This window comes from Magnolia sinica, chromosome 13 (assembly GCF_029962835.1).
Source record: "Magnolia sinica isolate HGM2019 chromosome 13, MsV1, whole genome shotgun sequence".
NCBI classification, from domain to species: Eukaryota; Viridiplantae; Streptophyta; class Magnoliopsida; order Magnoliales; family Magnoliaceae; genus Magnolia; species Magnolia sinica.
In genome coordinates this window covers 77,638,154-77,665,070 of record NC_080585.1, presented here as the reverse complement: position 1 = coordinate 77,665,070, position 26,917 = coordinate 77,638,154, and the positions used below count along the sequence as shown (strand labels likewise).

Sequence of the window (26,917 nt, the reverse complement as noted above, 5' to 3'; positions counted from 1 at the left end):
AACCATGAATGTCCCCACCAATGTTGCTGTTTAGCTGGTCCATTTAGCTAATGCCCTTCCACAGAAATGATCCTTGGATTCTAGAGCTCGCTCTCGAAAACTGACCATTTTTCGATTTCCCATATTTGCGTTGGATGACATTCCTCCAAAGCGCATTTCGCTCCTCTCTGAACCTCCACCACTATTTACCCAAAAGTAAAAATTCTTCTCTCTAATATTACTGATACCAAGGCACCCCATTACACAAAGGTTTCTGCACATCTTTCCAGTTAACTAAATGGAACTTGTGCCCTGCATCTATTCCTTCCCACAAGAAATCCCTCCCGAGTTCACTCAATCTTCAAAGCCACCGCTAGTGGAATTCTGAAGTGAGAAAGAAAGTAGACTAGGAGATTAGATAGGGCAGCCCTGATTAGAGTAATTCTCCCCCCAAATGACAGAATCTTCAGTTTCCAATTGGCCAACTTCTTACCTATCCTTTCCACTATGGGATACCAAAAGCTCACCGATCTAGGATTACAAGCATGAGCCCTAAATATGAGCATTGAAGACTAACTGCTTTACATCCAATTCGGCTGGTTAAATCAGCCACCACCTTGTCACTAATTGCAACACCCACTATGGCACTTTTCTTAAGATACACTTGCAACCGATACCACCTCGAAACATCTCAGGACTTACTTTAGCATTGTTCACTAGTTCCCTACTCGCATCATAGAATATGATGGTATCATCGGCAAACTGGAGGTGTGTAAAAACCTTCTCTAGATTGCCAACCCTAAAACCACTCACCAGTCCAATACTCCGATGACACGATGCTTTTTCCATTAGGTGATTCAGCCCTTCCACAACTATGGAAAGCAAAAGCTGTGACTACATGTCATCCTGCCTGATACCTCTCAAGCTAGTGAAAAAAAGCCAGCCGGAACACCGTTTACAAAAAACGAGAAGGATACCATGGAGATACTCTTTTATCCACGTGATCCACTTCTCGTCAAGACCCCACCCATGACCCATCCTTAATAAACAATGAGGAAATCCCAATTGACAGATTGTACCATATCAATTTAGCATAAAATTCCTGGTTCTTTATCTTTAGCTTTTGGAATAGATAATCTCACTAACCACGAACACGCTGTCCAAACTTTGCCTATCCTTAATAATAAGCACCTTGGAAAGGAAAAATAATGAAACTTAAAGCCTCCCACATACTAAGTGAGAAGGTGTTAGCCAAAATTTATAAAGACACCCCACCAGGATTTCAGCCACATCATCAATTTTTGGAATGAGGGATATAAATGTAGCATTCACCCCCTTTTTCAAATTCGGCCTAGTGTAAAATTCCAAGAAAAGAAGTCTAGAACATTATGTTTAATAAAACTCCACCTCCGAAAGAAAACCGTTGTGAAACCATATGGACTTGGAGCTGTATTGTTCTCCAATCCTTGATCGCATTAAACATTTCCTCTTCTTCAAATTGCCTTTCTAGATGCACTGCCATATCAGCTGGTAATGTGATGCATGACACATGATCTAGACTAAATATGATCCAAGGAAATTATAAACAGATTAAAGAGCAATTCATAGCATAAAATATACAAATCTACCACAAATCTAAGAAATCCAATAAAATTCAGATTTTAAGCTAAATCACAATCCCACAATAAACTAAACCATATAGAAGATGAATTTCAAAGGATCAATGGAAGGTAGAACTTCCACTTTAGTGTAGGCTTATGTTATGTCTAATTCGAAGGGGCTGATTTGTTCTTTCTTGGGTTAAGGATATGATAATCTCCGTTTAGGGTTTGGGTATGTAAGGTTAGGGATTTGAAAGGAATTAGGGCTTTGGAAGGATTTGGGAATTTAGGATTTTACCAGAAATAGGGTATTATTAGGGTTTCTTAGGGAATTGGGGATTGGGGATTAGAAAAATTAAGAAAACTAGGGTTTATAGGTGAATGAGAACTAGAGTTTTAGTCTAGGGTTTAAGGGAAAGGAATCAAAGAAAGGGTAGAAAAATGGTAAGAAGGGGCAGACCGTACGGTTGTATGACCCTGTCCGTATTGCCATACGGACTGACTAGTATGGACAGGTAGTCCGTAGGTGTAGGGGCTGATGGCGATGGGTTGGGTTTGGTGGAGTGAGGAATAAGAAAAGATGGGTTTGGGGCAATGGGTTTAGGTTTAGAAGGAAAGAGTAAAGGGATTTAGGGGCTTGCAAAAGAAAAGTAGAAGAAAAGAAGGATTTGAGAAGACAATGAGAAAGACGAGAGAAATACATTGTCAAAGAGAAACAAAGAGGATAACTTAGGTTGCACACCTTGGCATCACACCATCAATCTTCATTCACAAGAGATTTTCTATCTCAAAGCAAGAGAGTTTATTTTTTTTTTTATATATATATATATATATAAATGTTCAATAATGGACTAGGGCTAGACGTCCAACCTTTTATAGTCTCAAAAGGGACTTTTTATTAAAAAAAAAGGCACTCTTAGATGAAAATCCTCGCATAAGGACGCTTAACGAAATAACATTTGTTCTTAACCCCCCTAATCTCCACTAAATATCAAAATAATTCCAACATGAATAATCAACTAAATAAAAGAAAGAAATCTAAAACATGTCTAAGATCAATGTGATCTAAGATCACAATGATCCAACCGTCCGATCATAGCGTCCTCAAGATCCAACCGTCCGATCGACGTGTCCTCACAATCCAACGGTCCAAACTCCTTAATAAGTAACCCACATGTATCTTCCTAGCATAGGGTCTTCGAAGATGCAAGATGCACGATCATGCACATGGGCTCTTCAATGTGACCCAACTGGACCCATGTAGTGGTCACCGAGCCAAAGTGAAATTGGAGTTGATCTCCTCCTCCTTTGGTATACCTTGTAAGCTGCTCAGATGTCTTCATCATAAGGTCTTGAAAGAAATTCCATCTAGCTAGGGTTTTGAAAAGTTTTCCTTAGAATAGAACCTGATACAGAATTCTACCATTTCCTGCTCTACCTCCCTTTGTTCTTCCGCAATAGAATTCCCTATCTTCAGTTTATGAATGTGGTTAACTATCCCTCTTCCATTGGCTATCCTATGGAAAAAAGCACTATTCATCTCCTTCTTTTAGCTAAGTCGCTCTCAACTTTTGTCTCCACTTAGATTCCTCTCTGTTTAGCAGCCATGAGAATTCCACTTTCATGCTTTCTCTCTTAGCCTAGCTTGCTTCATTTATGGAACGCCTTTCTTCTTCTTCATTGATTGTGGCAACACGATTTAAGATTTCCTCCTTCCTCATCTCCCCAGCAGCAATTTTGGACTTAGTTCATTCTTTCAACTTGATCTTGAGGAATCGTAGTTTTTGTCCTTTCTTTCAACTTGATCTAGAGGAATTGTAGATTCTCCAGACATTTGAAACTGACCCAGTCCTTCACTACACAATCCTTCCAGCACTCGGACATTATATCAATACACTCCCCTTGTCTGCCCACTGATTATGAAATGGAAATGGGGTTGGCCCTGCTGAAATTCTGGTAACTTCCAAACATATTGTGTATGATCCGATGTTGTCTTTGGGAGAACCGACCAAACCACACCGCCAAAGTGCTGATCCCAATCAGATGAGATGAGAAAATGGTCCAGCTTGCACATGGCAATCTCTCCTAATTATTCGACCGTGTAAATTGATCCCCCCAAAGCGGAAGATCAACCTAATCATTATCAGTGATGAAAGTAGCAAAATTTCTCATTGAGTAAGTGATGTGGTTGCCCCCCAACTTCTCATGAGAAAACTAGATCACATCGAAATTTCCCCAATGTCTCATGTGCCAATCTATTAAATCCTTAAAATGGAAATATATTTAGGCATAGAAAAGGCTTTTGATCATGTTGATTGGGGGTATCTCGATTATATCCTTAGAAGGTTTGGTTTTGGGATCAAATGGCGTTGTTGGATTAATTCATGTCTCTCCTTTGCTTTCTTATTTGTTCTGATCAATGGCCCTTTTAAAGGTTTCTTCCCCTGCTCAAGAGGGCTCATGCAAGGTGATCCCCTTTCCCCTTTTCCTTTCGTCTTAGCCTTGGATGGTCTCAACCAATATTCGAAGTATCGGTATTGCTACAAGATTCGTTGGCCGGGGTATGGAAACAATATCGATATCGCCGATAATATCGCTGATAACAGGAAATATGGGAAAACATGGAAAAAATGGTAGAATTTTCAGTGAAACTTCAGGAGATGCTAAAATACACATATCTGCATACTTAGGATTAAAATTTTTACAAAAAGAATGTATACACAATAAGTTTCCATTTAATGGGGGCTTAAAAGCATGTGTTGTCATAAGAAACAATCTAACCATCACATTCATTCCATTTAACCATCCAATTATCTATCCAACCTTCCATCCAAACATCCATCGATATTGCAAAATATCGACAACTCAGGATATTTTGTCAATAAATCATCAACAACTGGAAAGGAAATGAAAGATTGTGGTCTTGATATCGCACATGTTGCAATAATGATAATATTGAGATATTATCAATATTAGCAATGACAAATTGAAAACTACATACAACAATGTGCTCATAAAAAAAATTGAAATAGATTTTTTTAATAAAAAAACTTTGTGATATCTCTACATTGGCGTTATTATTGAAATATTGTTGACACACTTGTGATACAAGTGTCACATATAATTTACATAGTCGAAAATATTGGCAATACAAGCGATGCCTAAAACTTACACAATTGAAAATATTCACAACATCGATATGTTGGCGATACTTGACGATACATTGCTGATGCTTGGAATTTCTAATGCTACCGGTGTTATCGATATCTCTACCAGTGTTATCGGTATCGCCAAGCTAGAGATAACGATAATATTGGAGATATTTCAATAATATCAGAGATAATTCAAACAATGGTCTCAACCACATGCTAATAAGAGGGGAGTCTATAGGCCTGTTTAGAGGGTTCAAAGTGGCAACCACTAGTACCTCAGTGTCACATATTCAATTTGCAGATGGCTCCTTAATCTTTTATGAGCCTTCCCCTCTGGAATTTCCAATTTAGGGAAGCTGGTCTATTGCTTTAAGGCCATTTCAGGTTTGAAAATTAACCTCGCCAAAAGTGAACTGTTGGGTATCAACATCTCGGACTCCTCTCTTACGAGCTTCACCAAATCTTTTGGATGTAAAGCTGGCTCTTTTCCCTCTAAATATTTGGGTCTTCTCTTTTGTATTGGTAAACTTGTGAAACACCCGTGGGATGTAGTTATAGAGAGAATGGAACACAAGCTCTCCTCGGGCTAGGGGTCCAGCGGAGGCAGTCTTCTGATCCTTGAGAAGGCTGGATTCCTTGAAGAAGCTTAACAAGATTGAGAAAAGCATTTGTCTCAAGGTCGGACAGTCCTCTTCTGCACGGCGAGCACCACACACCAAAACCTGTAGAAGAGAAGCAATCAAGCACAAAGACCAACAAATTTGAAGCAACACTGATAAGGATTGGGAAGACAGAGGCCAGGGAATTGATATGAGATCCAATGAGTGAGCCAGAATTTAATGTGGGATCCATCACCAAGCCCGAGAGACACATTCCCGAAGTTGGGGCACAACATTAGCAATAGCCTTCTAAATTTTGGAGGCACGATAAAGAGAGGTAGATTTGGTGAACTAGCCCCCCTCCTCTACTCATATTTGGAGATGATGATTTCTCTCCACTAGATACCAAGTTCAGAACCAAACTGCGAAATCCATTTTCCAAGAAGGGCAGTGTTGATGTCTGAGAGAACACTGATGCCCGCACCCTCTTCTGTGAATTACAAACCTCTAACCAATCGAGGTGAAATTTGGCATTGTCCCCGTTACCTTTCCAAAAAATGTTTCAGCACAATTTATCTATCGTAGACAAGATGGATTTAGGACTGACATAATGATAGGAAGGAGGGAAGATTGGATAAAGTTGCTTTGATCAAAGTGAGGTGCTGAACCTTCTCCTCCAAATCCTTCCTCAACGTCATCAAGGGTCCCCATTCCTATGTTAATTGAGGCATTCCCTTCTTTCATTTGGAATTCTGGGGCTCCCCCCAAGGTGGCAGCTTTCATCTAGCTTCGTTCTCGCGGAAGAACCGTTACCATCAACAACCTTCAATGTCGGGGCTTGCTTTTTCCGAATATTTGCCTCTTATGCAAGGGCAATGTGGAGTCCATTGAGCACCTCTTCCTTCATTGCTCTTTTGCTACAGAGGTGTGGTCGTCTGTTCTTCTCAAGATGAATCATCACTTCGTGATGCCCAACTCGATCCCCAGTCTTCTGTTTGTCTGGTTCGGTGAAATGTTTACAGGGATTTCTCCTCAATTTGGTGCTTGTGGTCATGGCCTCCCTTTGGGCCATATGGAAGGAATGAAACAGAATGTGCTTTCAAAATGTTTCTTCTTCCTCCAAAAGAGTGGCATACTTTTTGCTAAGGGATCTCAAGGATTGGTGATTTGCCATTTTTAAGATTGATAGTTCGACAATCTCCTCTATCTTGGATTGAGAGCAGTCCTCGGCTGTTTTGCTCTCTTCCGCTCTTATTTTTGTTGTCCTAAGTTGTATATCTCTTTGGGATTCTTCTTCGTTGGATCCTTAGATCTCCTTGGGGCTCTCTTTCTCTTTTATATCTGCTTTCCATGTTTTGGAGCCATTCTCTCTTCATTTTGCGTGCACATCGGACATACATTCAGCAGCGCCATCCTTCTCTTTTGAAGATTGTCTATGGTTTACACCATTTTCCTTCCCACTAGCCACGCCAAATCTATCACTTTATGGGGAGCCTTGTAATGCCACACAAAAGTTGTACTATAAGTTTGTCTATCCAATGAAGCACTTGAAATGAACGAGTAAAAGGATTTAACCGACCACCATTGAATCCTCCTCTCCCATAACTAGCAAAACCTTAGCAATTCCAACAAATTGAGCATCTCTTCTTCTTCTTCTTCTTCCAACAGGTTCCTTCTACATAATGAGATCCAACTCACCACATTTCCAGCTATTGAGAAACAATGAGCAACAATCTCGGCTCCATTGATATCCTAGCCAATCGAGAAAAAATATCTTGAAGTGGTCATCCCCCAACCGAATATCCTCTCAAAAGCGAATGCCCTGTTCATTCCCCAACGAAAATCCTATCCCCTCTTTAAATTTCTCTCTCATTCCGGATATTGCTCTCCAAACCCCTGATAATTGATAAGAAGAGGATGCTCTAATCCATCTTCTCCCTTCCTCAAACCCGTATTTCTTGACTATGACTTGATACCAAAGACTTTCTTTCTCGACTCCAAAATGCCGTAGCCATTTCCCGAGAAGCATCGAATTCATGAACCTCAAACTCCTAATCCCCGCACCACCCTCTTGAATTGGCTAATACCTCTTCCCATTTCATTAAATGATATTTATGCTTCTCTTCCACTGCTTGCCAAAGAAAATCCCTTCTGATTTTGTCCAATGATCCAACACTGATGTGGGCATTTGAATAAGGACATAAAATAAATTGGAAGGTTGGACATATCCGCCTTTATCAATGTCAATCTTCCCCCCTAAAGATAAGTTCCTTCTTTTCCTACTTGATAATTTTCTTTCAAATCTTCCCACCAACTTCTCCCACAAGTGTTTAGTCGGCTTTCCTACACATAATGGAAGATGTAAGTAAGTCAAAGGAAAAGAACTCAATTGACACCTAAATATAGACACATATTCCTTCAATTCACTTTCAGATAAATGGATCCCCAACACTTCACACTTGCTTATATTCACTTTTAGACTAGAAACTGCCTCAAAGCAAACAACAATTTTCCTCAAATTGTCCACCTTGCTTGCATTTGCATCACAAAATATATTCATGTCATCCACATATGGTAATAGTGGCACTTGAAATTCTGATTTATTGATCTTGAAGCCTTCTATGAGATCTGCTTCCACACCTTTGCAAACCATTCTACTTAAAGCCTTCATCACAACCAAAAATAAATATGGAGCTAGTGGATCCCCTTGCGACAAGCCACTTGAAGTTGAAAAGAGGCCTTTTGGAGAACCATTCACCAACATTGAAAACCTAGTCGACTTGACACAAGCTTGCATCCATCTTCTCCATTACTGGTTACACCCCACACAATTTAACATGTAACAGAGGAAATCCCAATCCACATGATCATACTCCTTTTCTATATCCAGCTTACAAACAATTCCGTTCTTCCTTCATTTGTGACAAGAATCAATAACTGCATGAGTAATCAAAGCACTATCCACTATCTGCCGCCCTGACACAAAAGCCCCTTGTGAATTGGAGATCACACCAAGCAATACAGGACCGCTTGGAATATGGAAGCCAATATTTTTGATAATTTCTTTATAAGGGCTTCCAATCAAGTTTATAGGTATGAAATCCCACAATCTCTCCGTACCTATTTTTGGAATCAGAGCTATAAATGTAGCACTCGACTCACTTGCTATCTTTTTGTTGTCATGAAAATCATTTATGAACACACTTAAATTGTTTTTGATCAATTCCAAAAATTCCTGAAAGAAAGCTATAAGAATTTTGTTTGGCCGTAGTGCTTTGTCCCTTCATAACTCTTCAATTCCCTCTTTCATCTACTCAATCAAAGGTGACCTTTCCAAAGTTGCTGCTTGCTTCCTTGAATTCATATAAAAAAACGAGATTGTCTAGCTTTGGCCAAACCCAATCTTCACTTGGCAGAAGGTTATTGTAGAATCCCACTATGGCTTCACATACCTTCTCTTTTTCGTCTACCCTCACCACCTCTATCTATACACTATTGATTTTATTAATTTTTGCTCGAGTATTAGCCATTTCATGGAAAATTTTGGTATTTGTATCCCCTTCTTTACGCCAAGTTGCTCTAGATCTTTGTCTCCATTTTGTTTCATCCTCCCTTAGCATTGCACTATATTTCACATTGTGAACCTCCCACCATGCCAACTCCTCTTCTAACAATTCCACTCCCTCTTCTTTAATATGTAATGCTTGTAGTTTTTGTAACACTTCATATAGCTCTACTTCCCGCTTCCTGATTACCTATAACCTCTTTCCTCACCAATAGTTTTTGCCTTAAGACTCCATAGCTTTTGAAATAAAGAGAAGCTTGCATAACCTTGAATCAATGTTTTAAATATCGACAATATTAGCTGATATATCCCACAACATATCTTGTATCCCAGTCAATGGTTTAAATATCGTTATCGCATATTGTATCGCACCCTTGGGATATGGATACATATCGGTTATCGCATGGGATATATCGGTTGTATCGTGCAATGTATCGCTGTTGTTGGAAAACATGGGAACATTTGGAAATTGGTCGAATTTTTCAAGGAAACTTCAAGGATTGTTGAAAAAGACATCAATACACACTTAAAAATCAAAACATTACAAAAAAGAAAAAAGTGCACATGATAGGGGTTTCCTTTGTATGGGGTCCTAATACATGCATTGTGCAACTGAATTGATGCAAGTATATTTGAAGTCTATTCATATAATTTATAAACATAAGAAGACATGTATGGAAACACAGGCAATTCATTCAAAAGCAAAAGAAAAATCACTAGATCAGGTTACATGTTTGATTTTGTGTTTGGATACAAAGATTGCAACTGATTCGTGAGAAATTGAGAAATTTTGATTTTTTCCAATTTTCCGCCACTTGCCCCATCTCCCCCAAATCTCGAAATCGAAGCTCCAAATCTATGATTTTTCATGGAAAACATGAAGAATCATAGATTTGTAACCATTTGACATTGATTTAACGTGATTTAGAACAAAAAAATGGATCAAAAATCGAAAATGCTCACCAGATCGAATATTTGGGATATATCGGCACTTCCTATACATTTTGTATCGCACAGGTGGGATACAAGATATATCGTGGGATATATCAGCCGGTATCGTCGATATTTAAAACACTGATCCCACCTATGTGATATAAAATGCACAGGTAGTGCTGGTATATCCCACATGTTCGATCCGGTGAGCATTTTCAATTTCTGATCTTTTTAAATTTTTTTTTTTTTAATTTTGTTGAAATTATGTTAAATCAGTTACAAATCCATCAGTTTTTCATGTTTTGCATAAGAAAGCATGAAATTGGAGCTTTGATTTCGATATCCATTGGTTCTTCATGTTTTCCATGTTTTTTTTTTCCAAAATATTCCTTCAACCAGTTGCCAATTGAGACTAATTTTCAAGTATTTAGGAGTATTTGATGAAATGATCATCATTTATCACATACACTCTAATTTCAAAATTTGAGTGTAGGTGGTCTGAATTGGGGAAAATTCAAAGTTTCCCAAAATTCTCCCAAATTGCTTGCAATCCTGTACTTCAAACATGAAATTAAACATGTATGAGGGCTGATCTACTGATTTGTTAGGTCCTTGTCAATTTTTGAAAAATAAAAATAATTTTTTAATTAAAAATTAATAAAAAACATTAAAATATTAATTTATTTTTTTCGAAATTTCCCTTCAACCAGCTGTCAATTGAGACTAATTTCAAAGTATTTAGGAGTGTTTGATGAAATGATCATCACATACACTCAAAATGTTATGCATTCAATTTGAATATAGTTGCATTAGTTCAATCAGATAAAGCATAGCTTAGGACCCTATAAAAAGGGAACCTATTATGTGCACTTCTTTGTTGAGATGTTATGATTTAAAAGTGTGCATTAAGGTCTTTTTTAACAATCCCTGCAGTTTCATTGAAAAATTCAGCAATTTTACCAAAGTTTCCACTTGTTTCCCAATAAGTGTGATAAATTACCCGATACAAACAATATATCCCGTGTGATAACCGATACATATTTGTTTCCCAAGAATGCGATACGTAACGTGATACTGATATTTCGAACATTGCCTCGAATCACTATGGACAACCACCAAATTTTATCAAATCCTTGAAACCGTCTATCTCCAACCATGCCAATTCAAATATGAAAGGACACGGGCCCCAATTTTTTTCTTCCAGCTCCAATATTATTGGGCAATGATCTCATTCCAGTCTTGGAAGACATCTTTTATGGGCTAAAAGAAATTTCTCTCCATTCTAAACATATCAAAAACCGATCCAACCTTGATTTGACAACATCTTTTCGACCATTTAACCATGTGAATCTTATGTCTCCCATAGGTAAATCTATCAACTCATTTTTCACAATCCAAATAAAAAATTCTTTCATACTACTAGTGGTTCACCCCCCCCATTGTATTTTTCAAAGACAAATCTTACCATGTTGAAATCCCCACCTACACACCACGGTAATTGCCATTTGTGACGACTCTCGTGTAGTTCTTTCCAAAACATTTCTCTTTGATTTGAAATATTTGGACCATACATCGACGTAAATACCTAACCAAAGCTTGACACCGCCTTTAGAAGTAATACCAACTGTGAGAACATTCTCTCCATTGCCCATATATCTCCATCTATCTTAAATAAATTGAATTAGCGCTTTATGGTCGTCCTCTCTGTTCACAAAGGATACCCCCAGAATGCAACCCACTCTGCCTGGTACATCTTTTACCCAAGCCATTCCACATGCTATTGAAACTCCTCCTCCCCCATCCAATAACGCAAAATTCTTTGGTACTAACCTTTCATCATTCTTGCTCCCGGCATCTGTTTCAACACATTCCATCATCGCTGCCACTGTTTGGATAGCTTGCTCTTGTACATGGCGTTCTTCTCTTGCCCAGCTGCCTCGTTGACCCCTAAATCCTATAACTGACAAAAGTCTTGAGGCTTGGCTATCCCTCTGATAGACCACAATTGCCATTTCATATGTGCGATCCGCATTCGAAGTGAAAAGGGCTTTCCTCTAAAGATTGACCTCGCTTGCCGCTTGAGAATGTCGATGGGTTGCCACTCTAATCTTCCCGGAGAAGCCCGTAAACTACTCCAAAACCCGTCTTCGTGATTCCACTTTGAAAGAGAGATTATAATTGGTGTTTAAATGAAAAATTGTCTTACATGTCTGATATTCTTTTAAATCTCAAGCACGTTAGACCGGTGTTTTTAGTATCTTGCGATATGTTTGATATATCCCACGATATATCTGTTATCCCAATTGGGCGATACAAAACCTAGCTTTACTATCCATTTTTCATGTTAAATTCTTAATGTATTGTGTGATATATCAATATTGAGTGCGATATTGAAAGGGATAAAAGGAAATTGGTGTTGTTTTGTCTGGAAAGTCCTCAAAAATCACAAATCAAAATTTTTGCCAAAAAAAAAAGAATAAATAAATAACTAAAAATCTTAGTATGTTGTAAGGTGATTTTGACTAGTCCACTTTAGTTTGTTGGAAGAAAATCTTCAAAATTTCTCCAAAATTGTGATCTGAAGCTTCTTGGGGTCAGATTCTAAAAGGGGTGTGTATTTTTTGTTTTGATTCGTTTTTATATTTTGTAAATAATGTCAAATGTTAAGAAATCCATGATTCTTCGTGTTTTGCATGAAAATTATGGATTTGGAGCTTTGATTTCGAGATTTGGGGGAGATGGGCCGATTGAGAAAAATTGGGGAAAAATCGGAAATTTTCTCCAAAATTTCCCAATTTGGTTGCAGTCTTAATGTCCAAACACGAAATCAAACATGTATATAACTTGATTTACACATTCTTGGTAATTTGGGGATTTTTTGGGAAAAAAATTAATTAAAAAGAATTAGAAAAGTTGAAAAGTATATATATTTTTTCAAAATCTATAGGTGTATTCCTAGTTTTCTACTTCTTCTTTTGCTTTTAAATGTAATGCTTGTGTTTCTATACATGTCTTCTTACATTTATAAAGTTTATGAATTGACTTTGAATATGGTTGCATTAGTTCAATCGGACAACGCATAGATTAGGACCCTATACAAAGGAAACCTATTATGTGCACTTGTTTTTTTATGATTTATTTTTTTCTAAGCATGTGTTGGTGTCTTTTTTAACATTCCCTAAAGTTTCATTGAAAAATTCGACTAATTTCTCATTGTTTCCTCATGTTTCCCAACAACAACAATAAATTACGCAATACAATCAATGTATCCTGTTCAATAACTGATATGTATTCGTATCCCAAGGGTGCGTTGCATTATGTGATAACAATATGGAAAACATTGTGTAAAAAATAAATAAATTTCACTCATGCCAGCTTTCCACACATGTGAGAGATTTAAATCTCTCTTTCAACTACGAATCACCATGTGGCACGACCTCATCCACCATATCCACCACCACCAGCCATGTGTCCTCTGCCCTACAGCTGCAATTAATACCGTTGACATCATTCAGTTCTCGAGCCTTCCCCTCTACTCGTAATTTAACACATAGTACATGCAGTTGCTAGACGTCAGCTGGCTCTGACAAAGAGAAGCCGACTTTGCCCCCGACTTTACACGTGTCACTTTCTCACTCGATTCTACCCCACCTAACCCAAGATGACCAGTTGACTCTCTCCACGCCAACTACTTATGGTCAGGTGTTTTGCCAGAGCACCTGTTCTATACTCTATCATCGTCGAGTGCCTGCCCCTCCATTACCAGGTCTTCAACAACTGCCCCCTGCCACTTGAAGGTCATGTTGGAGACTATTATAGTCCACTTCCTCCATACCGGCTTCTAATTCCTGTACTAGAACCTCAACATTTCAGAATTTGTAGACTCTGGATCGATCTCCATTACCTCCTCTAAACACGACCCAACTTCCTCAAACAGTTCATCAATCCATAGCTCCAAAGGGAGCTCTGATATTTGAAACCACGATCCTGCCCACCCAAATGCTAACCATTCTTCCCATCTTGCAATCTCTCGAATCATACCATAGGTTACTGACAAGGAAGAACTTCTCCACATCTACATATGGATGCAGCGAAACCCATTTCTCTGTATCAGACATCAGCTTTATTACTTTGTCATCTTCTTCGGTACTCCAATTTCCCATATACAATTGCCTATTTCTTCCTTCGATGTTCCAGCTCTGATCAAGAAGACGAAGCTCCGTTTGAAGGACTTTCGTGCCTTCTGCACAATCATTGAGTGTACTTTCACTATCCCTCCATTTTTTTCTTTCTAGGTCCATTTCATCTTCTGCGACCGAGATGCCTCACCTTTCTTCTCCGCCTCTGTATCATCTTCCTTTCACTGATTAGGAACTTTTGAGATGCCATCCTTGTATATTTTTCCTTCTTTCAGTCTGCTATCTCCCTCATGCAGATTATCTTGATGAAACCCTTTGATTTGTCTCTTAAAATCTCCCCCCTGCTTGCTTTTGCCTTTCACTTTGTTTACCCCCTGTTGATCTTCTCTTGTACATATCTCGCCACATTCACCCTCAATACTTTCATTACCATATGAACTCCATTAATGGTGTTGACAGCCTCTAGCAAGTCTTCCATTTTCTTCATTCGAACACATGCAAAGCCCCTTGCTTCTTTAGTTCCCATCTTTTAGGAATAATTACTTCTATGACTTCCCCATAGTCCCCAAAAACATTCTTAGAAGTTGTCTGATCCAATTTTCAGGAAAATTATCTACGAATTCAATCGGAAACTCTCGCAGATTCCGGCCAACATACCTCCTCTGACAATCCTCTTGAATTCCCTTTCGAGTTACCATGCTCTGTCTTTTGCCGATTTCCTACCATTCTTGACCTTTGAAGCAAGATCTGCTTCTTTATTGGCAGTCAAATCTCTCTTTACCTAGTTCATCCGATGTTCTCAATCTCCTTTTCATGCATCCTTGATGCAGGACAATTAACCACTTACTTTAAAAGCTCGAACTGCTAGAGCATGACGAATTAATCCCTTTATCTCATAGCCCGGGCCCCACATCTCATGAGTTAGGACCTCGGCCGAACCCCCCTCATGGGCCCCAAATCACATGAGTACCGCCTCACACGGGCCGCCCACCCAAGTGTGTCCCCGCATCCCACAAGCTACCCCACTCGAGCCCGGTGTGAAATGCGTATTAATCACCCCCGGTGAGGAGTCTCGAACACGAGACCTCCCCCGTGGGCTCGCCCACCTCGAGTGTGCCCCTGCATCCCACATGTGACCCTACTCGAGCCCGGTGTGAAAATGCCCCTGCATTAATCCTCACTTCAGCCTTGTCATTTTCCACTTCTGAATGACGAGGCTTTTTTCCGTTTTGATCTCCCCCTTGAGCGAGAATACGAGATTTCATGAGTAGAACTCACTGCCTCCCACTGCCGATGCATCATCCTTGTCCACCATTTCTCCATCTCTAAGCTGCTCCTAAGTTAAAAACAGAACACAATAATAATGGAAAACGGAAAAATATTTTTTGAATTTTTAAATTTTTTAATAAAAAATTATCCTTATTTTTTAAATCATAGATCCATGGATCTAAGCCTCAATCCATGCATCTATGATTTGGAGGTTGTTTTGAGTGAAAACTATTGATAAACTATAATAAATAAATGTTCTACCTCGAGAACTTAAGATCATAATTCTCTGAAGTGTTTTTCTTGCGGTTGACCGAAATTCAGTTCCCAAATCATGTTTTCTCTCCTCCAAGCTCCAAAACTAGAAAATCGAGTGAAAGATCTTGCATTGTATATGCGCTTCGCACTGTGTGACTCATCCCAAGTTGTCTGGCCTGACTTGTCCCAGTTCCCACTGAAACCAATATGAAACTTGGGTAGTAATGAGCTGTATCAGATTAATTTTTAAACCATTGTACAAACTGAAAACCTGAACATATTGTAGATATTCTTGGGTTGAGTATTTTATAATACCTTTTTCTTTGTTATTGATTGGAAAATCGATAGTATATGAAGCAAGGAAATGTGAACGATACTTGCAAGAATAGGATTTAAAACCTGCTCTCCCCCATTGCCAATGTGTATGAGATCTCAGTGGACCCACCTGGTATGTTCCACACCCCAAAATAAGGCCATTGAAATTGTACATGATGATTGGACTTTATTGATTTTCTGGTCACAGCGCACGCACACAACAGGTTCACCAATAAATGGTCTGGATCTTTCACGCGTGCCAAATTAGTTGTGAGGAGAGTAAGTGATGCAGGACATGAAAATTAAATATCATATGTAAGATCTCAGGCTTTAGATTATACTAATTCAGGAACAATCACATAAAATTCCACATCCCACACAAAAGTTCAAACATTCAAGCAAGGGGAATCTGTGCGAGTTCAAGCCTACACAGGCTAGGGCTTGATCAGTAAAATTATGGACCAAACAATACTCAAAGGGAAGTAAAAATCATCCACACATGCGCAACAATTAGTCCATAATCCAAGGGATTCACCAATTCCAATTCAGAGAACCGTAGGGTTAGAAAAGGGGCAAATAAATTGAAAGTAATGCAATCTAGGGTTAGGGTTAGGGTTAGGGAGAATAGGTATGAGAGGAGTAAAATAGGCGGAAATTTGAACCTGGAGATAGTCCCTGCATGTGGATAGGGGCCAGGCCTGTCGCACGTGTGAGGGGGCGCCGAACGCGGAAAGTGCCTCCTTGGCTCTGGTTAGCCAGGGGAGGGCTTCAAAACCCCTAAGTTTTGTGTCGATCAGATGCGTGGTTTGTGCGTGGTGCTCCGCCGAAGTTTCAGCCCTCCTGTAGGGCTAGAATCTAGAATTCTGCTATAAAGAGGAAAACTGTTCCAATAAAGGACAGATTTGTAGCGCGGATGGTGGTAGGAGATGAGAAATAGAGATGGTAGAGGATGAGGGCGAATCGGGATCGATGTGGCTTCGCACGATGGTAGTTAGCCCTTCGATGAAGGGAGGGCTTCACACGCGATTGGATTTCCACAACTTGAGAACTCAGAGGAGTAGAAAAACGCAGAATTTTTATTAAGCTTCAATGAGGAAAAAAACCTATAAGGGGTGCCTATTTATAGGAAAACCCTATACCCCAAAACTCGCGCCATGTGCGCAACCTATTACTTGGCGATGAAGTAAACAAAAATAAAAACTAGTCAAAGAAATCTAAACCATCCATGATACTCTAAATAATATTAATAAGCAAAACCTAAAATATGAGACTAATCAGACTAGTGGGCCACGATCATGAGATCCCATGATGGGCTTTACTTAACTATTAGGCCCACTTCAACAAACCAAAACTCCGTCTTCTAACTAGGAGGCCCTCCCTGGACGTCGTCATCAATCCAGATCGACGGTGGGACCCTCCTTGCGTACGTGCGTAGGGGGCGGCGTGCATGTGTGTGCGCGCGTGCGCGTGATGTCCCTATCAACTCTCTCCGGCTGCGAAGATTTCACCACTGACAAAACAAAACTCCTGAACTGATCCAAGATGTCATGATCAAGTCTCTGAAGCTCCTCCTCAGTGAGCCAATTGCTGTCTGAAGCTGGGCGTGACTTTCATTTAACCAGGTACTTCTGAAACCTGTTGTCCGACGTTGAAACTATCTGATGGTCCAGAATATCCTCTATTTCCTCTCTGAGTGTGTGAAGGTTAGGTAGGGGAGGTAGAGGCTGGGAAGAAAAGTCGGGAAGAGGCCATGTTTCAAGAGATAGATCTGGGAAATCAGGATGGGTGGGCGAAGGCTCAGACAAAGTATTAGGGGTCCCCTGAAAAACAACTAGATCCTCCACATTGAATGTGGAACTAATTCCCATAGAAGGTGGAAGATCTAACACATACACATTGAGACCGTTTTGTTTTATAATTTTGAAAGGTCCAACGCTACGCGTGTGTAATTTACGAACGGCCCCCTGAGGATACCGCTTAGGCCTAATGTGGACCATCATAGACTCCCCTACATTGAATTCCTTGAAACGTTTATATTGGCCTGTAGAAAATTTGTAATGTTCATTACTAGTAGTGATCTTTTGTCTGATTTCTTGATGCAATGAATGGATGTGATGCGCAAAAGACTCTGCAGACTTTGATGGCCTATGGGACAATGACATAAGGACAAGATCAATAGGCTTCGTAGGCTTGTAACCAGTAACGACTTCAAAAGGACTTAGACCTGTGGACGTATTGACAAAATTATTGAATGCAAACTCGGCTATGGGAAGTATGGCGTCCCATGTCCTGGTATGCTGTATATCCCTCATAAGGGAAAACTCATCCAGTAGATCATCAGAAAAGATATCACGAAACTCATCCACTACCGAAATGGCCTCAGTGGGTTACTCTACACTAGCCTCTGGTGTACTCTTCCCAATGGTGGGGTTTGTCTTGGTGAATGTCTCTAGTTGGGTAATGCGCACATCAAATTGCTCAAAGCATTATGTTGTTCTCAGCGCTTACCCAAAGACTCAATCTGCTGGGACAACTTGTTTAGTGACTCTTGCAATTGTTCCATGTTTTTTTTTTTTCTTATTATTTTTATTATTTTTATTATTATTATTAAAGAAACAACTTAGTTTCTAAAAACGAAAAAGGAAAGTTTCTAAAAACAAATTAAAAAAGTTTCTTTAAAAAAAAAAAAAAAGCAACCTAGTTTCTAAAAACAAAATAGGAAATTTTCTAAAAATAGAAAGCAAGTTTCTAAAAAAAAGAAAAAGGAAAGTAAGCTAGTTTCTAAAAACGAAAAGGAAAGGAAATTAGTTTCTAAAAACAGAGTAAGAAAGTTTCTAAAAACAGAAAAGGAAAGTTTTTAAACCTAGAAATAGAAAGCTAAGTTAATTTCTAAAATAATTCAAATAAGGGAATAACAGAAAATTTCAGCAGCTTATGTCAGGGTTTATGGACCTCTAAACAACCATAAATGATGAGAATTGATGCGTAATGGACAGAAACAACTAAACCCTAATCATGTAATGCATTCCCCTATAAGAACCCTAAGCTCTGATACCAAATTTGACGCGGGACATGAAAATTAAATATGATATGTAAGATCTCAGGCTTTAGATTATACTAATTCAGGAACAATCACATAAAATTCTACATCCCACACAAAAGTTCAAACATTCAAGCAAGGGGAATCTGTGCAGGTCCAGGCCTACACAGGCTAGGGCTGGATCAGTAAAATTATGGCCCAAACGATACTTAAAGGGAAGTAAAAATCATCCACACATGCACAACAATCAGTTCCTAATCCAAGGGATTCACCAATTCCAATTCAAAGAACCCTAGGGTAAGAAAAGGGGTAAATAAATTGAAAGTAATGCAATCTAGGGTTTGGATTAGGGAGAATAGGTATGACAGGAGTAAAATAGGCGGAAATTTGAACTTGGAGATAGTCCCCGCGCGTGGATAGCGAGTCAGGCCTGTGGCACGTGCGCAAGGGTCTAGCCCTACGTGCGAGAAGGCGTCAAACGCGGAAAGCGCCTCCTTGGCTCTGGTCAGCCAGGGGAGGGTTTCAAAACCCCCAAGTTTCGTGTTGATCGGATGCACGGTTTGTGCGTGGTGCTCTGCCGAAGTTTCAGCCTCCTGCAGGGCTAGAATCTGGAATTCTGCTGTAAAGAGGAAAATTGTTGTAATAAAGGATAGATTTGCAGCGTGGATGGTGGTAGGAGATGAGAAATAGGGATGGTAGAGGATGGGGGTGAATCGGGATCGATGTGGCTTCGCACTACGATAGTTAGCCCTTCAAGGAAGGGAAGGCTTCGCATCCAATTGGATTTCCACAACTCGAGAACTCAGAGGAGTAGAAAAACGCAGAATTTTTATTAAGCTTCAATGAGGAAAAAAAAACCTACAAGGGGTGCCTATTTATAGGAAAACCCTATACCCCAAAACTCGCGCCATGTGCGCAACTTATTACTTGGCGATGAAGTAAACAAAAATAAAAACTAATCAAAGAAATCTAAACTGTCCATAATACTTTAAATAACATTAATAAGCAAAACCTAAAATATGAGATTAATCAGACTAGTGAGGCACGATCATGAGATCCCATAATGGGCTTTACTTGACTATCAGGCCCACTCCAACGAACTAAAACTCCGTCTTCTAGCTAGGAGGCCCTCCCTGAACGTCGTCATCAATCCAGATCGACGGTGGGGCCCTCCTCCTTGCGTACATGCGTAGGGGGGCAGCGTGCGTGTGCGCGTGCGCGTGATGTCCCCGTCAGTAAGATTCAAAATGGCCTTAGCAGGGTTGTATCAAGTTTATTGCTTCATTTCTCCTGGTGTGCTGTGCTTTTATCTGTTCTCTGTTGTTTTTAATTCATTATCTAATTTTTGTATGAGAGTCAAATTTTGTCCCTAAAATATCCTTAGCAGCTTTCAGCTGCCAATATGCAATGTTTGAATTTGTTGATTGTTCAATTTGGGTTTGTTTTCTTGTCACTCCTCTTTTCTGTTTGGGGCCTTTTGTTGATCCACAATGTTGTGAGCACCTCCTCATTGGTCACATGTTTGCATTAAGCTGTGGATGGGTCCTTATCTTTCAGTTAGCCATTCTGTCCATGTAGAATGTGTGCACAACGTTGTATTATTTACTTGTTTGCTTAGATTATATGAGTGTGCACAGATTCTATGCCGTGTATTATTTCCTAAAAAAAAAAAAAAGGAGGTTTCATGGTTTTCTTCGTGGCACATGTGCCAGTGTGAGCCACATGCGAGGTCTGGGCTATTCATTAAGCAAGGCCCACTGTCAACATGCTTAGGCCCACCTGACAAGTGGACAGGCCTGTCCATTTGGAGATGGCATATTCATGTCGGTCCGCACCTGATGAATGCCTCGTATGCCACGTTTTCATATCGGCCGTGAAGAAAGACATTCTTTATTCATATTTTCCTTTAACATTAAGCTGTGGATGGGTCCTTACTCTTGCTCGGGTGGTAGACTCTCAGGAGTTTCAACTCCCGGTCAATGGTTTGAGTACCCATAGGTGGTGAAATTCCACCAGCGTGTGTGGGGGTTGTGTGTGCGTGCGTTAAAAAAATAATAATTAAAAAATAAATAAAATTCCTTTAACATTTTAAAAAATAACAAGACTAGGTTTCTTTACAAAAAGCTATTGACATGATTGTGATTTACAGGATGCATAGGCAGCCGGAGCATGTTATGACATTCTTACTTGCTGAAATGGGAACGAGTGGATCTCTTGACGGGCAGCAAAGGTTAGTCATTAAGGGAAGATTTGCTCCTAAGAATTTCGAGGGCATCCTACGAAGATACATCAGTAAGTTTCTTGTCTTATTTAGCTGAGAACTTAGAGCTGCCTTAGTTGCATGAACCTTCTATGCAGGTGCTGTTCCCTCTTTAAATGAGGCTTCAAACTTTGTACTCCTGCTCTTGCTCGTGTCCCATCTGTTTATACTTGCAAACATTTTGAAACAAATGCTTGCTACTCCCGTGAGTGGGATGTATAGTTCTGAGTGCTTCTTAGATGGCTCTTCTAAGATGTAAGTTTAGCCACTAACTCAGAAATTCTGAAAGATGAGTTAAAGAAGTGGAACAAGGACTGTTTTGGCAATGTCGAAGAAGGATAAAGTGCAATCAGCGATAAGATGGAGACTTTGGATGCCAATTAAGATTGTGGCTGCTGTAGCAGAAGAAATTATGGAAAGATTTTCCTCGAAAAGTCAGCTCCAAGAGGCGTGATTAGATTAAGGGCCTGTTTTGGATGGGGTGAAGGGTTTTCCCTGCTGGAAATGGAAAGGGTTCTTTGATGGGACGGTTCTACCTGATTATGAATGCAAACTAACCATGTAAATGTGTTTACCTTTCGGATTGAAGACAACACATCATTTTATCTCTCCAATTGTAGGGAGGAAAATGCTTGTGTACCTCGCCTAGGTATCTACCGTGTTTACTCAAACGTGGGGCAAATAGCTCCACAAGCATGAAATCCACCCCGTCCATCGGGTATACCACCCCTTCTTTGGCCTTGATCCCAAACAGCAGGCTGATTTGACACTCAATTGGGCCACTCCATAAAAAAGATACGTAAACCTCTGAATTCATGTGCTATGGCCCACTTGAGTTTTGGAATGTTGTGATTTTTAGGTAATTCTTCACATAGCAGGTGAATGGATTGGATGGCTTATAAACATGCTTGTTGTGGGCCATCATAGCATGAATATGTATGTATATGCCACGATTGTGTGGAGCACCGTAATATTTTCGGTTGGATTTCCACATTTATGCATGCCAATATAAATAGATGAAATTGGAAATGAAAATACATTTCCACAGCAAATGTTGTACAAACCAAACAGGTGAAAGGGAAATGGATACAGTAGTTTTTACCTAGGTGATCCATGATCTTATTTTTACCTTCCCTTTCCATTACCCCCTCTTGGATTCACCCTATCCAAACAGGCCGTAAAGGAAATTCATGGATAGTAGTGTAGTTAAAGGCGATAGCTGCACCTTCTACAGAAATACACCTGAAAAATCTAGGCCAAGGTATTCAATAACTGTAATGGTGGCCATAAGGCTAATCTAGGCCAAGGTATTCAATAACTGTAATGGTGGCCATAATGGCTAGCCTTATGGCCATTCCGATCAAGGTATTCAATAATGGTTACAGTGGGCATAACGGCCAGCCTTATGCCTGGTATAATATGGCTCTGCAACAGTAAAAAAATAAATCGAAGGAAGAATATGTACTGGCCCATTACGGCCCTGTACCAGCCCATTACGGCCGTTATGGGCCTTATTTATTATTATTTTTTTTTTCAGAATGGCCATTACAGCCCTGTATTGTATAACGGCCCCCCACCATCACCATTATGTAACGACCATAACTGTTATGTAACCGTTTTTAATACCATTGTCACGATATCGGCCGTAATGACTGTTATGCCCCTATAATGGTAAAAAAATAAAAAAATTTAAAAAAATAACAGAAGGAAATGTATCAGCCCCAGTATTGGATCATTATGGGCCAACATCTGCGCGTTATGGCCTGTATTGGTTACATCCTTTTTTTTTTTTTTCCAAAACGGGCATGACAGCCCAGTCTCATGTAATGGGTTACTGTTACTAGGCACAATTTTTATTAAACTTATTTTATATGATGCGTGTTGTTTACGGATACCTATCAATTTTTTTTTAAAAAAATTAGTTTTAGCACTAATACTAATTTTAACACATGAATTGAAACTAACTGTAAAGTTATTACATATTTTAGACATGCAATTTCTAAAACCTTACACTAGCTCAAACTTTCCAATGAATCCACGAAAACCTAGAATTTCAAATTATCCAAATTTCCAAACCTAGAAACCCTAATTTCATAAGATTCTAGTTCCTCTTTCTTCTATATCGCTAATTGTCCTAACTTCCCCAAATCCTAATCCCAAATTCCTTAATCCAAAACTATAATTTTGCCAAAATCCCTAAAATTTTTGGAACCCTAAAAATTCAAATTTTAATATCTCCAAATTCTCCAACCTACATTTTCCAATTCCCCTAAAATCTCCAATTTGTCTTCTACTTCTTGTATGACAAATGGAAACTCTAATTGCTTTTAAGAAGACAATGTAGTACTTAAAATTCTAATAGAACTATAGAAGCAAGGAATTAATAAGATGAACTTTATGAGTTTATAAAAAATTTAAGAAATATGGGAGAAGACGTATTTTTCATAAGTTAAAGCTTTGATATAAAAGAAATAGGGAACCATTGTTCAAAGGGCATTTATAAGGTCTCCTTCCCCCCTAAAGTCTTTCCACCCATAATGTGATGCGATTTCATTGGATTGTGCAGTGGAATATGACTTTCTTCGAATTCGAAATTGAAATCCTAATCCCAAGATCTCCTCAATACAATCATGTACAATTTCTAGAATCAAAGAACTAACTTGAGAAAGTTATACCTGGAATTAGACGATCTGTGTTGATCTAATGTCGATGATGGTCTCCCAACCTAGGTCTCTTCTCGATCTATCCTAGTCAAAGGTATTCTGTAACGGTAATGGTAGCCGTAGTGGCCACCACCGTTACCTTTATGATACGAGTTGTAACCGTCATTACGGGCCTCGTAAGGGCTGTTACAATATTTTTTTTATTGAAAGAAAAATTCCAAAAAACTTGTATCAGCCCTATCATGGATCGTAATGGGGCCGTTACGGAGGCTGTAACTAACAGCCTTTACGGGTCATTTTTTTTCGTAACGGCCATTACGATCTCGTAACGTGTAACGGTTGCCAGTGTTACCTTTACATAATAGTCTTTATGGCCCCGTAACGGTTGTTACGAGTTTCAACACACCATGATCTCGGTACTGGAGAGATCTAGATAGCCCAAGGAATTTCATTTGGTAGGTGCCAAGGAATCTCACAACTACAAGGATGGACCACACGGAGGTGGAGAAGATGCGGAAAAGGATAAAAAACTTCTTCATTCTTTCTACACACTTCTCTCCTCTCTAATTTACATGCCCAAGGGAAAAGGGTGTCTAGGGTTTCTCGTATCAACTCCTCTGAGATAGAATCAAATAAATGAGGAGGAAGTTAGGGTTTAAGGAGAATACCAATATGGTACTCTTCCACCCTACACAATTTTATAACCTATTGTGAGGGAAGTGCGTCGATCTGCCTCATCTATGCATATACTCATGATGCACTCCCTTTACTGCCATGGTCATCCACTAATGATCATATCCCATGCCAATCAGAAGTGAACCATCAGATTTGGGCCATCAAGTTATCACCAAGTGCGATTAAAGTAGTTTTAACGGTTAAAACAAAACTTTAACAGTTAAAAACCTTTGAAAAATCAATTAAAATAATTAGAGTGTTGGGCCCAGTGGAAAAACCACTTGATGAGTCCCTGATTTATCCAGATCAAAGTCATAAACATGATCCTAGGCAAACCAATGGTCCCTTGTTTGACCGTGCAAGAATCAACAACTCCCGATGGAAGTACCTAGTTACATCCCACTTTATTGGCCCCCGCATGGACCTCGTAGGAAGAGCCAAAGCTGACTAAACAAGATCGTGACTTTTACATGTCCTTAGGTCTAAGGATTAATCATCTTTCATGCATCATCAAGTCTCAATCTCACGATCACAGTCCAAGCTAATGGGCCCCTAGACTGTTGACTTGATCTCGATCCACCAATGTTAGTGACCAAAGATCTAAACCTAGATCCTTTATTCATGGCACACTCACACTCCTGTGTAGGGTAAGGGTAAGGGTAAAGCATAAACTGACACTAGTCAGTTCCCGATGGTGTAAATTGTCCATCCTGACGCAAGATGACCATACATCTCACGAACTGATGTCCACAGGTGTGTCCCATGCACCTGTGACGATCATGGTCTAACGGGGTACTGAGATCGATGGACCACGACTCTTCTAGGTCAATGACCATCATGTCCAATCTCAAGTTTCCGAGGACTACCAGAGGAATCACTCCTCAATAAACTCATAATGAAGATTTAAGGCAACACTATATACAGAGGATGAATAGTATGTCCACTAAGGACTCATGGTCATCATGATCTTTGGCCAAGATTGCCCTAATCACATCCACACGGTTAATGGATTAGAGCTCACATTGGTTTTCCAGGATACTGGCTCCAACATAATGGATGTCAAAATACCTCAAATATGATTTCTTTGAGGGAACAATAATGGTACCTTATGACATTTTGCAGGTGGTACTTGGGCATATTAAGGCACTAGGCACGCGCTCTGGTGCACCTTGGCGCTAGGCACCAGAATGCCCGACCTGGATCAATTAGTCTTTTTGGGAGTTGAAGGAATTGAAGGGCCTTAAAATCTACAAGACTTGTAGGGGTATGTCTTATCCACGTGACGGGGGACACATCATGCCAACTCATGGATCCCATATGTTGTAATTAAAAACTTCAAATAATTGGATTTTTATTCCTTCTTTTCTCAGGTTATGATAAGTTTTTTTCATATTTCTAGCACTTCTCTTTAAATAATGGTTTTTCAGTGGTAACTCCAATTTTGTTAGAAACAAAATAAGAAAGAGAGATTAGTCTTGCCTTAACAAGGGGCGGGGACACCCTATCGCCATAAAAAAAGAAAAAAAAAAGAAGAAGAAAGAAAGAGAGATAGAGGTAGGGAGGTGGATGGCAAGGCACCATCCGCCCATAAACAAACCTGCATAAACGACACTATTGTTCAAGAAATCAATGTTTTAAATATCGACGATATCGGCCGATATATCCCACGATATATCTTGTATCCCACCTGTGCAATATGAAACACACATGTAGTGCTGATATATCCCACATGTTCGATCCGGTGAGCATTTTCAATTTCTAATCCTTTTTTTTTTTGTTGAAATTATGTTAAATTAGTGTCAAATGATTACAAATCTATTGGTTCTTCATGTTTTGCATGAAAAATCATGGAGTTGGAGCTTTGATTCGATATCCATTGGTTCTTCATGTTCTCCATATTTATTTATTTTTCAAAATTTTCCTTCAACCGGCTGTCAATTGAGACTAATTTCAAAGTATTAGGAGTATTTGATGAAATGATCATCACATACACTCTAATTTTGAAATTTGAGTGTGGGTGGTTCAATTTGGGGAAGATTGAGGAAAATTTTAAATTTCCCCAATTTCTCCCAAATTGCTTGCAATGTTGCACTCCAAACATGAAATCAAGCATGTATGAGAGTTGATCTACTGATTTGTTAAGTTCTTATCAATTTTTTTAAAATTAAAATCATTTTTAATTAAAATTTAATAAAATATATACATATATTTTTAAATTTTCCTTCAACCAGCTGTCAATTGAGAGTAATTTAGAAGTATTTAGGAGTGTTTGATGAAATGATCATCACATACACTCTAAATGTTGTCTTCAATTTGAATATAGTTGCATTAGTTCAATCAAACAACGCATTGCTTAGGACCCTATACAAGAGAAACCTATTATGCACTTCTTTTTTGAGATGTTATTATTTAAAAGTGTGTATTAAGGTCTTTTTTAACAATCCCTGAAGTTTCATTGAAAAATTCAACCAT

General features: G+C 39.2%; 1 protein-coding gene and 1 long non-coding RNA gene across 2 annotated transcripts in view; both read left to right on the top strand.

The window, feature by feature from the left end:
- The window catches only part of LOC131223883 (eukaryotic translation initiation factor 2 subunit beta-like), a 63,142-nt gene that overhangs the window by 16,870 nt on the left and 19,355 nt on the right, over positions 1-26,917 (top strand). The window contains exon 8 of the mRNA XM_058219423.1: positions 20,997-21,139. Coding sequence (XP_058075406.1) covers positions 20,997-21,139 — 143 coding nt within the window. The remainder of the gene's footprint in view (positions 1-20,996; positions 21,140-26,917) is intronic.
- LOC131223885 (uncharacterized) lies at positions 21,146-25,933 on the top strand. The gene is made up of 2 exons (XR_009160749.1): positions 21,146-22,368; positions 22,415-25,933. It is a non-coding gene; the product is annotated as an uncharacterized LOC131223885 (long non-coding RNA).